Raw genomic sequence first — 12,907 nt, 5'->3', positions numbered from 1 at the left:
GGATTCTGCTGTCTTTGAAATAATTAATATCTGTATGTCTGTCGGTTAGTCTGCATCCTCTCTATCTTTTTGTCTGTCTTTCAAACTCCTAGTTTCTTAATTTGTCTCCGTCTGTACTTCTGTGTGTCTTGCATTTTGTCTGTCTCTACAATTTATATCAAGTGCGGTGCCTCTATCTTCTTGTCTGTCTGTGTGTCTGTCGATCTCTTGGGGATGTATGACGTTACAACGCATGCTTTTACACCGCATGCTGTTACAACGAAAGTTTTACAACGCATGCAATCTTACAACGCATGCTTTTACAACGCAAGTCTTTACATCGACATACACTAGATGGCGTGCTGACATTAGAAATGTGTAATTTACTATTCTAACTCCAGTCCACGTTGCAGTAGGGAAGGTGTTTGGATATTAAACTACACTATTTCTAATGTTAGCACGCCATCTAGTGCAAGTCGATGTAAAGACTTGCGTTGTAAAAGCATGCGTTGTAACATCGCATGCGTTGTAAAAGTTTCGTTGTAATGGTAGTGCGGTGTAAAAGTTGCGTTGTAAAGGTTGTTCCCCTCTCTTGGCCTCCCTGTCTCTATGTCTGTCTCTTCTAGTCTCTGTCTATCTGCTTCTCTCTGTCTGTCTGTCTGTCTCCTGCAATGTCTCTAACTACCTCTCTCTATCTGCCTATTTACCTGTCCGTCTGCTCACCCACCTTGGTCTAACTAGCTGGATCCTTGCCGGCCTACCTCTACGTATGTTTGTTTATCAGTTTGTCGGACTTCGTGGTTCTTTCATATCTTATTTCATGTTCATTAATAGATTTCTTTGACAAGATGTGTATATTTCTTTTTATCTGTGTATGTATATTACTCTCTCATTGGTTGCATGCTGGGTATGCATTTGTTCCAACTAACCCTGCCATGCTATTTTCTCCTGGTCATCTAGGCAGAGCTGAGGTCCACTATGTGTGCATGGATTTCATTGCTAAAGAAGAAACCTCTGAGGAGCACTGCAGCATGGTACCCAAACCGGACAAAGGCCTGCAACTCTGTAATGCTGGAGCGTGCCCTCCCAGGTGAGGTCCCTGAGGGATGGAGATACACTACTGCAGCATGGCGGCCAAACCAGCCCAAGGGCTGCAAGTCTGTAACAAGGGGCATGCCCCCCCAGGTGAGGTCACTGAGGGATGGCAAATAGAGTATTGCAGTCCATTTCGGAAAGAAGGCTGCAAGTATAACACGGGGCGTGCCCTCACAGGCGATGTCACTGAGGAATGGAAGAAAGAATACTGCAGCATGGCAGCCAAACCAGCCCGAGGGCTGCAAGTCTGTAACACAGAGGCATGCCTCCCAGGTGAGGTCACTGAGGGATGGCATATAGAGTACTGCAGTCCATTTCGGAAAGAGGGCTGCAAGTATAACGCGGGGCGTGCCCTCGCAGGCGATGTCACTGAGGAATGGAAGAAAGAATACTGCAGCATGGCAGCCAAACCAGCCCGAGGGCTGCAAGTCTGTAACACAGAGGCGAGCCCTCCCAGGTGAGGTCAGTAAGGGATGGAAGAAAGAATACTGCAGCATGGTGCCGAAACCACCAGACAGAGGGCTACAATCCTATAGCACAGAAGTGTGCCCTCCCAGGTGAGGTCTCTGAGGAATTGAAGATAGACTACTGCACCATTGAGCCCAAACCAGACCGAGAGCAGCAAGTCTGTAACACAGAGGCATTCCCTGCCAGGTGAGGTCAATGAGGGATGGAAGATAGACTACTGCAGCATGGCAACCAAGCCAGCCAGTGGGCTACAGGTCTGTAACACAGAGATGTGCCCTTCCAAGTGAGGTCACTGAGGGATGGAAGAAGAATACTTCAGCATGATTCCAAAACCGGACAGAGGGCTATTATTCTGTAACACAGGTGTGCACTCGCCTAGGTGAGGTTACTGAGGGATTCTATTCTATTCTATTCTAAGATTCTTGTAAAGCGTATGGCTACCCGAAGGCCTCCCAGGACTGATAACAGCCAGCTTGCCACAAGAGAGAGATAAGTTACTATAAAGCCAAGCTAAAGAAAGTTCATTAGTCAACTGACGGAGTTCAAGTGGGAGAGTGTTCCAAAGTTTGGGGCCCGAATGGGACAATGAACTGCCTCCCCAACAAGATCTACAGATCTTAGGAACCTGTAGCAAGTGTCCTGAAGAGGATCTAAGAGACCTCCCGGGAACGTATGGGGTGGCAAAGGCCTTATGAAGTGATCTGTGCAAAATACATAAGGTCTTGGATTGCGCTCCCTGTTCCACTGGGAGCCAGTGTAGATCTTTCAAGGCCGTTTTTGCAGATTGGTGCCGTGGGAAGTTCATAAGGAGTGCGCAGTGGCATTCTATAAATCCCAGGGTACCTTTGCAATCTACCTGCCTAAGTCCTGCAGGTGTTCTCGGTATCCTGCAGCATCAGTACCTTGAGATGATGTCCCCTTCATATTACAATATTGCCCCCTTTTAAACGTATCATTTAGGCCGTTGATATTCCATGTCATTACATGTGTCAGTGTAGATTTTCTATTATTAACTCTTAACGGGGCACTTTCTTAGTAAATTATATTTAGGACATGATATTTTTGTCACTGAATATTTAGGCAAGGATACCTTAGTGCCATACCTATGGAGGGAAGATGGAGAACTGCAGCCTGGTACTCAAATGGACAGAGGGCTGCAATTTGTAACACTGAGGCATGTGAAGTCACTGAGGACTGGAAGGCAGAACACTGGAGCCTGGCGCCCAAACCAGACAAGTGCTGTGAGTCTGTAATACAGAGGCGTGCCCTCACTGATGAGGTTACTGAGGAAAAAAAGACAGAACACTGGAGCACGGCGCCCAAACCGGAGAAGTGCTGTGAGTCTGTAATACAGAGGCGTGCCCTCACTGATGAGGCTACTGAGAAACAAAAGACAGAACACTGGAGCACGGCGCCCAAACCGGAGAAGTGCTGTGAGTCTGTAATACAGAGGCGTCTCCTCACTGATGAGGCTACAGAGAAACAAAAGACAGAACACTGGAGCACGGCGCCCAAACCGGAGAAGTGCTGTGAGTCTGTAATACAGAGGCGTGCCCTCACTGATGAGGCTACTGAGAAACAAAAGACAGAACACTGGAGCACGGCGCCCAAACCGGAGAATTGCTGTGAGTCTGTAATACAGAGGCGTGCCCTCACTGATGAGGTTACTGAGAAACAGAAGAAAGAGCACTACTACCTTTTTATTCTGTGCTCCACCACCCCCAATGACTGAACACATGCGGGCTATTGTGATCTATTTTTATCTTCCTGTACTTTTCCCATTATAGGGGAATAGCAGAATTTAAAGTGTAAACAGGACTGAGTGAACTAATTAAGTTTCAGGCCCAGAATATTGTGGAAAAATATCAGACTGCAAAGATATCAAACATATTGAGTACCAAACATCGTTAAGGTAAGTGGGGAGAGGAGTTGGCCTAACGGCTAGGGCGCTCGACCTCGGACCTGAGGAACTGGGTTCAAGTCTCAGTAATGACGCTGAACATCCTGTGATTCTGGGCAAATCACTTAATCTCCCCGTGCCTAACAAAAAATGAATGTGTGCCCTCATGTAACGTAACTGGTGCTATGTAAAGCGCTCTGATACCCGATTGGATTCGGGTCAAGTTCGTGCTATATAAAACTCTGGAAAAAAAAAGTATGCATAGATAAGTATACATTTACTGTACTTAACTTGTATGTACCTTGACAGTATATTACCTTTGAGGTATGTGGATGTGGAGTCAAGAATAGTAAATGTATCCTACCCTGTATATTCACAGTATTGTGGTTGATATTTTGATATTTTGTCTACAATATCTTTGTAGCATGATATTTATGCCCACGATATTCTGACATACAGCCCTTCTCACGTCTGACCTGAGGTACCTTGAGGTCTCTAAGAGAGGCCAGGTTTTATTTAAATGGATAGATTGTAGGTCTTATGCCTGACATTGGAAAAGTCATCTCAACATCTCATGGGATTCCAAGAGTGGCATACATGGTATTAGCTCTGTAATTTCTACCCCAGTCCAATGGCTTCTCTTTTTTCTCATAGGTGGGAGGTAGTGGAACTGGCTCCCTGTACTGCCACTTGTGGCGGTGGTACAGTGCAACTCTCGGTACGCTGCGTGAGGACAGAGGGTGAGCTGACACGGCCTGTGCCTCACTCCAAGTGTAGCCGTATCCCGCGGCCTAGCTCCACAAGATTGTGTAACATCGAGCCATGCCCCGTCAGGTAAGGTTACGGCCATGGCGTGATTATAAATTACCGAACATGGAATAGTATCATTGAGACTCTCATAAAAACGTAGAGCTTGCTACCTCACTATTGAAGGTTCAAGGCACTGTAAATAGCAGGTTGTACTGTGATTCACTGGTATTCATCATTTATACTTTAGAAGGTTGAAATGCTGAGTCAGCTTCCAGATACCAACTCCGACTGATCAAGTTGCAGTTCTCCAAAATATTTTTGAAAGTAGTTTTCTACAATGTAAAATATTCAATCATAGACATGTACATTTGTCACTGACACCTTGAACATTATGTTGGACAAAAGTTCTGACTGGCACTTTCTTTGGCACTGTAATTCCGATGGTCATATAAAGGTGAAAGGAAGACACAGAAGCGTCATAGGTAGAAGTCCATACTCTTTATTAAGTACCAATCATAAGGACCGGCCAGGGCAGGCAACAGAAACAAACTGACAACCCCTGACCATTCCACATGCCACCATTCCAACACAGAACTAGTTGTCATGGTGGCATGTGCATCACAATGATAAACCAAACCCAACACCATACCGTGAATGAAAAAAAAAAAACCATCACAACAGGAAATAAAACAACGGAGGGGTGGGAACACACACACACACACAGGAAAATACAGACAACACCAGAACACTATGACACTAAAAACCCACATAATATTTGAGCCAAACAGGAGTTCTCCTTTCTCTATCAGACCCCTTAAAGCTGGATTAATTCTGTGAGATGCTGGCCTTGCCCTGTGGAGTGATACACACCCCTGCACACCGTCAGCCCTCTGCATGGACAACCTCTCCTTGTTCCACCATTTCCCATCACTCAACTTGGCAGATCTGGCTCCCATATTCTGCATTGGACTGGAAAATGTAGAATGTCCCTTAGCAGCCAGACCAGGCAACCTCACTCTAACCCAATCCCCTGCTTTGAAAAGAGCTTGTCTCCTCCCTTTGATGGGTTCCTTGGTCACATACTTGCTCTTGGACTTTTCACAGTTTTCTCTCACTGATTCAGGTTTAACCTTAGGTACACTCAAATCACGCATACAGGGTCTTACTAAGTTGGTGGCAGCTACTCTGCCTTTCAATAAAGCGAAGGGAGATTCCTTGGTAATGGCACTGGGTGTGGTGTGCAGAGCTCATAACAAATCCACCATTTCCTTCTTCCAATTCAATCCATTTGCTACTGACAGCTGAATTCTATCTTTTATGACTCTATTATACTGTTCTACCAATCCATTACTGTGGGGATGATATAATGAAGTAGTAATATGCTTGATACCCCAATGACTCATGAAACTTTGGAACTCTTTGACCATAAATTGCACACCATTGTCCGTGACCAGTTCAACAAGAGCACCTTCTCTCAAAAATAAAGACTGGAGAAATTCCAACACTTCCTCAGTGGTGGCGGACTTTACAAATTTCACTACAGGCCACCTTGAACCATAGTCTACAGCAACCAAACCAAACCTTTTTCGTTCATCCAACACATACATGGGTCCAATGATGTCCAGCCCTAGTTTGAACCACGCTTTGTCAGGAACAGGCACAGCCTCAATAGGACTTGGAAATGTGACTTGGGACTTGTCACTCACCGCTCATGCTATACGGTCTCTGACAAAACTCCTTTATCCATGCCTGGCCACCAAAATATCTCTCTAATTTTTCTCTTCATGGCTCTCATGCTCACATGACCCTCATGGGCCAAAGCCAAAATTTAGCTTTGCAGAGCCACCAGCACCACCAACAAATCCATTCTCCTCAAAACGCCCATATGCATGCTAAACTCCAGAAAGACAGGTTTGAACGAATTGACTTCCCCATCGTTGGGCACCCAGCCCTTATTCAACATACCAAAAACAGTTTGGATGGTTTCATCTCCTAGAAAAGCGACCTTCCACTCTTCCTCTGATATGCAACCAAAACCAGACTCCATCAATGAGGCCACAAGGCAAAAACCATCATCCACCCGTTCCCCTACTGGCACATTGTAAAGAGGCAACCTGGACAAACAGTCCACAAAACTATTCTTGGCACCAGGTAAATATTCGAATTGAAATTGAAACTCTATTAATCTGTAATGCCATTTGGCAATGCGAGAAGTGGCATTGCTGGCTCCCTTTGTGGCAAAAACATTTGCTAAGGGCTTGTGATTCATGTGGATGACGAACTCAGAACCCCACAAGTACGGCCTAAAATGATCCACACCCCACCAACAGGCTAGGACTTCACGCTCAATCAAAGAGTAAGTGCCCTCCATGCCTCTCAGCGTGCGAGACTCAAAAGCTACTGCTTCTTCCTTTCCTTCTTTTCTTTGAAGTAACACAGCTCCTAACCTATGCTGGCATCTGTGATGACAATAGACAGACCATTAGTAGCAAATGCCTGCAGGGGAATGGCACAACTTAGTTCCACTTTTATTCATTGAAATGCACTCTCTTCTACTGAGGACCACACAAACTGCTGGTTTTTTTCATCAGCATTCTCATGTTATGTGTTTTATCGCTGCAGTTGGGAATAAATCTAGCATAAAATTCTAACATGCCAAACAATTACCGAAGCTGGTCCTTATTATGCAGTGTAGGGAAACCCTTTATGGCCATGACTAAATCCTCAGATTCCACCCCCTAGCAGACAACTTATAACCCATGTAGTCCACTTTATCTACTGCAAACCTTCATTTTTCTGCTTTTAGAGTGACACCTCTTTCAGTCAAAATAAATAGAACAGTAGCCAAAGTCTTGTCATGACCTTTCAAATTCTTTCCAGAAACCAAAATGTCATCTTGGAAACATCTGACATCGGGCCCACCAGCCAACATTGCCTCCATGTTTCTTTTTGAAATACCTCTGAAGCTGATGCCAGACCAAAGGGCATTCTCTTAAATCGGTAGGCACCAGAAGAGGTCACAAAAGATGTAAGATGGTGGCTTTCTTTTTTTAGTGTGATCTGGTGCTATGCAGAGGACATGTCAAAGGCGGTAAATGCTTTGGCCCCTTGAATGAACCCAACATTTCAGTAATGTTTTGTAGACGATGTCTGTCGACCCATATTCTCTCACTTAAATCCCTCAAGTCAATTCACATTCTAAGGGCACCATTGGCCTTCCTGTGCAAGACCATGGGAGACAACCATTCAGAGCTCTCAATGGGCTCGATGATACCCTGCTGGCAAAGAGGTTCCAATTCCAGAGACAATTCCTTTCTTATAGCAGATGGAACACGTCTCGGTTTGTGAAGTACAGGTTGAGCTCCTTCTTTTAAAATTATATGATGCGAAAAACCCTTGATGTTGCCAAGATTCTTGCTAAAGACTTCTGGAAAGGACGCTTTCCAATCTTGCACTCACACAGTCCAGACAGATTTGAAATCCTCTTTAAGCAAAACCTGTTGTGAACTGTTGGGATCTAAAATGAAGGCCAGATTTTTCTGTTCCATCCATCCCAGCAAAGACGATCCCACTTTTGCCACATACACTGTAGCTGAAGTGGAATGATGCTTAAAAGTTAAGACACAATCATATTCCCCCAATATCTGAACAGGTTTACCCACATAAGCGTTACAACAAACAAATGATGGACGGAATGCTGACAATGCAGACATTCTCCCCCAGTCAAGAGATCTGGGTTAAATCCATCGTTCTTTTGCCCACTACACCACCCCAGTTTAGACATGGCCATATGCAAATCAGTCTTGACCCTGTGCCTCATGGGAACAGTCCAGCCCGAACTGCCAAGCCATGTCTTCCCTGGACCGGAATCAAGCATCCTAGGACCGGTTTCTGGCTATCAGCCGTCATCAGCCAGGATAGCTTGACTCCAGTGGCGTAGTGAGCACGGGTCCCACGTCTGGGAATACCCATCCCACTTAGGGCAAAAAGCGTTACAACAAACAAATGATGGATGGAATGCTGACAATGCAGACATTCTCCCCCAGTCAAGAGATCTGGGTTAAATCCATCGTTCTTTTGCCCACTACACCACCCCAGTTTAGACATGGCCATATGCAAATCAGTCTTGACCCTGTGCCTCATGGGAACAGTCCAGCCCGAACTGCCAAGCCATGTCTTCCCTGGACCGGAATCAAGCATCCTAGGACCGGTTTCTGGCTATCAGCCGTCATCAGCCAGGATAGCTTGACTCCAGTGGCGTAGTGAGCACGGGTCCCACGTCTGGGAATACCCATCCCACTTAGGGCGAAAAGCGTTACAACAAACAAATGATGGACGGAATGCTGACAATGCAGACATTCTCCCCCAGTCAAGAGATCTGGGTTAAATCCATCGTTCTTTTGCCCACTACACCACCCCAGTTTAGACATGGCCATATGCAAATCAGTCTTGACCCTGTGCCTCATGGGAACAGTCCAGCCCGAACTGCCAAGCCATGTCTTCCCTGGACCGGAATCAAGCATCCTAGGACCGGTTTCTGGCTTTCAGCCGTCATCAGCCAGTATAGCTTGACTCCAGTGGCGTAGTGAGCACGGGTCCCACGTCTGGGAATACCCATCCCACTTAGGGCGAAAAGCGTTACAACAAACAAATGATGGACGGAATGCTGACAATGCAGACATTCTCCCCCAGTCAAGAGATCTGGGTTAAATCCATCATTCTTTTGCCCACTACACCACCCCAGTTTAGACATGGCCATATGCAAATCAGTCTTGACCCTGTGCCTCATGGGAACAGTCCAGCCCGAACTGCCAAGCCATGTCTTCCCTGGACCGGAATCAAGCATCCTAGGACCGGTTTCTGGCTATCAGCCGTCATCAGCCAGGATAGCTTGACTCCAGTGGCGTAGTGAGCACGGGTCCCACGTCTGGGAATACCCATCCCACTTAGGGCGAAAAGCGTTACAACAAACAAATGATGGACGGAATGCTGACAATGCAGACATTCTCCCCCAGTCAAGAGATCTGGGTTAAATCCATCGTTCTTTTGCCCACTACACCACCCCAGTTTAGACATGGCCATATGCAAATCAGTCTTGACCCTGTGCCTCATGGGAACAGTCCAGCCCGAACTGCCAAGCCATGTCTTCCCTGGACCGGAATCAAGCATCCTAGGACCGGTTTCTGGCTATCAGCCGTCATCAGCCAGGATAGCTTGACTCCAGTGGCGTAGTGAGCACGGGTCCCACGTCTGGGAATACCCATCCCACTTAGGGCGAAAAGCGTTACAACAAACAAATGATGGACGGAATGCTGACAATGCAGACATTCTCCCCCAGTCAAGAGATCTGGGTTAAATCCATCGTTCTTTTGCCCACTACACCACCCCAGTTTAGACATGGCCATATGCAAATCAGTCTTGACCCTGTGCCTCATGGGAACAGTCCAGCCCGAACTGCCAAGCCATGTCTTCCCTGGACCGGAATCAAGCATCCTAGGACCGGTTTCTGGCTATCAGCCGTCATCAGCCAGGATAGCTTGACTCCAGTGGCGTAGTGAGCACGGGTCCCACGTCTGGGAATACCCATCCCACTTAGGGCGAAAAGCGTTACAACAAACAAATGATGGACGGAATGCTGACAATGCAGACATTCTCCCCCAGTCAAGAGATCCGGGTTAAATCCATCGTTCTTTTGCCCACTACACCACCCCAGTTTAGACATGGCCATATGCAAATCAGTCTTGACCCTGTGCCTCATGGGAACAGTCCAGCCCGAACTGCCAAGCCATGTCTTCCCTGGACCGGAATCAAGCATCCTAGGACCGGTTTCTGGCTATCAGCCGTCATCAGCCAGTATAGCTTGACTCCAGTGGCGTAGTGAGCACGGGTCCCACGTCTGGGAATACCCATCCCACTTAGGGCGAAAAGCGTTACAACAAACAAATGATGGACGGAATGCTGACAATGCAGACATTCTCCCCCAGTCAAGAGATCTGGGTTAAATCCATCGTTCTTTTGCCCACTACACCACCCCAGTTTAGACATGGCCATATGCAAATCAGTCTTGACCCTGTGCCTCATGGGAACAGTCCAGCCCGAACTGCCAAGCCATGTCTTCCCTGGACCGGAATCAAGCATCCTAGGACCGGTTTCTGGCTATCAGCCGTCATCAGCCAGGATAGCTTGACTCCAGTGGCGTAGTGAGCACGGGTCCCACGTCTGGGAATACCCATCCCACTTAGGGCGAAAAGCGTTACAACAAACAAATGATGGACGGAATGCTGACAATGCAGACATTCTCCCCCAGTCAAGAGATCTGGGTTAAATCCATCGTTCTTTTGCCCACTACACCACCCCAGTTTAGACATGGCCATATGCAAATCAGTCTTGACCCTGTGCCTCATGGGAACAGTCCAGCACGAACTGCCAAGCCATGTCTTCCCTGGACCGGAATCAAGCATCCTAGGACCGGTTTCTGGCTATCAGCCGTCATCAGCCAGGATAGCTTGACTCCAGTGGCGTAGTGAGCACGGGTCCCACGTCTGGGAATACCCATCCCACTTAGGGCGAAAAGCGTTACAACAAACAAATGATGGACGGAATGCTGACAATGCAGACATTCTCCCCCAGTCAAGAGATCTGGGTTAAATCCATCGTTCTTTTGCCCACTACACCACCCCAGTTTAGACATGGCCATATGCAAATCAGTCTTGACCCTGTGCCTCATGGGAACAGTCCAGCCCGAACTGCCAAGCCATGTCTTCCCTGGACCGGAATCAAGCATCCTAGGACCGGTTTCTGGCTATCAGCCGTCATCAGCCAGGATAGCTTGACTCCAGTGGCGTAGTGAGCACGGGTCCCACGTCTGGGAATACCCATCCCACTTAGGGCGAAAAGCGTTACAACAAACAAATGATGGACGGAATGCTGACAATGCAGACATTCTCCCCCAGTCAAGAGATCTGGGTTAAATCCATCGTTCTTTTGCCCACTACACCACCCCAGTTTAGACATGGCCATATGCAAATCAGTCTTGACCCTGTGCCTCATGGGAACAGTCCAGCCCGAACTGCCAAGCCATGTCTTCCCTGGACCGGAATCAAGCATCCTAGGACCGGTTTCTGGCTATCAGCCGTCATCAGCCAGGATAGCTTGACTCCAGTGGCGTAGTGAGCACGGGTCCCACGTCTGGGAATACCCATCCCACTTAGGGCGAAAAGCGTTACAACAAATAAATGATGGACGGAATGCTGACAATGCAGACATTCTCCCCCAGTCAAGAGATCTGGGTTAAATCCATCGTTCTTTTGCCCACTACACCACCCTAGTTTAGACATGGCCATATGCAAATCAGTCTTGACCCTGTGCCTCATGGGAACAGTCCAGCCCGAACTGCCAAGCCATGTCTGCCCTGGACTGTTCCCATGGGGCACAGGGTCAAGACTGATTTGCATATGGCTGGGTTCAAACTGGAATGGCATGGTGAGCAAAAAAACGATGGATTTAGGCCCAGATCTCTGTACTGGGGTGAATGTATGACATTGTTCTGCATTCTGTCCATCAATTGTTGTTTTTGCATTTGTCACCCCGAGTGGGAAGGGTATGCTCAGACGTGAGTCCCTTGCTCTCCATGCCACTGGAATCAGGCTATCCTGGCTGACGAGGGCTGAAAGCCCGAAACCGGTCCTAGGATGCTTGTTTCCAGTCCAGGGAGGACCTGGCTTGGCAGTTCGGGCTGGACTGTTCCCATGGGGCACAGGGTCAAGACTGATTTGCATATGGCTGGGTTCAAACTGGAATGGCATGGTGAGCAAAAAACACGATGGATTTAGGCCCAGATCTCTGTACTGGGGTGAATGTATGACATTGTTCTGCATTCTGTCCATCAATTGTTGTTTTTGCATTTGTCACCCCGAGTGGGAAGGGTATGCTCAGACGTGAGTCCCTTGCTCTCCATGCCACTGGAATCAGGCTATCCTGGCTGACGAGGGCTGAAAGCCCGAAACCGGTCCTAGGATGCTTGTTTCCAGTCCAGGGAGGACCTGGCTTGGCAGTTCGGGCTGGACTGTTCCCATGGGGCACAGGGTCAAGACTGATTTGCATATGGCTGGGTTCAAACTGGAATGGCATGGTGAGCAAAAAAGCGATGGATTTAGGCCCAGATCTCTGTACTGGGGTGAATGTATGACATTGTTCTGCATTCTGTCCATCAATTGTTGTTTTTGCATTTGTCACCCCGAGTGGGAAGGGTATGCTCAGACGTGAGTCCCTTGCTCTCCATGCCACTGGAATCAGGCTATCCTGGCTGACGAGGGCTGAAAGCCCGAAACCGGTCCTAGGATGCTTGTTTCCAGTCCAGGGAGGACCTGGCTTGGCAGTTCGGGCTGGACTGTTCCCATGGGGCACAGGGTCAAGACTGATTTGCATATGGCTGGGTTCAAACTGGAATGGCATGGTGAGCAAAAAAACGATGGATTTAGGCCCAGATCTCTGTACTGGGGTGAATGTATGACATTGTTCTGCATTCTGTCCATCAATTGTTGTTTTTGCATTTGTCACCCCGAGTGGGAAGGGTATGCTCAGACGTGAGTCCCTTGCTCTCCATGCCACTGGAATCAGGCTATCCTGGCTGACGAGGGCTGAAAGCCCGAAACCGGTCCTAGGATGCTTGTTTCCAGTCCAGGGAGGACCTGGCTTGGCAGTTCGGGCTGGACT

At 47.7% G+C, this 12,907-nt stretch overlaps 1 protein-coding gene across 2 annotated transcripts in view; it reads left to right on the top strand.

Annotated features, from left to right (window-relative positions):
* Window positions 1-12,907, top strand: part of ADAMTS13 (ADAM metallopeptidase with thrombospondin type 1 motif 13) — a 255,971-nt gene that overhangs the window by 173,979 nt on the left and 69,085 nt on the right. For both annotated transcript variants that reach the window (XM_085613864.1, XM_085613863.1), the window contains exons 23-24: window positions 940-1,069; window positions 4,097-4,276. In XM_085613864.1, coding sequence (XP_085469990.1) covers window positions 940-1,069; window positions 4,097-4,276 — 310 coding nt within the window. The remainder of the gene's footprint in view (window positions 1-939; window positions 1,070-4,096; window positions 4,277-12,907) is intronic.

This window comes from Triturus cristatus, chromosome 1_2 (genome assembly GCF_964204655.1).
Source record: "Triturus cristatus chromosome 1_2, aTriCri1.1, whole genome shotgun sequence".
Taxonomy (NCBI): Eukaryota; Metazoa; Chordata; class Amphibia; order Caudata; family Salamandridae; genus Triturus; species Triturus cristatus.
The sequence above is the reverse complement of the archived record's forward strand: the minus strand, read 5'-3'. Positions and strand labels throughout refer to the sequence as shown.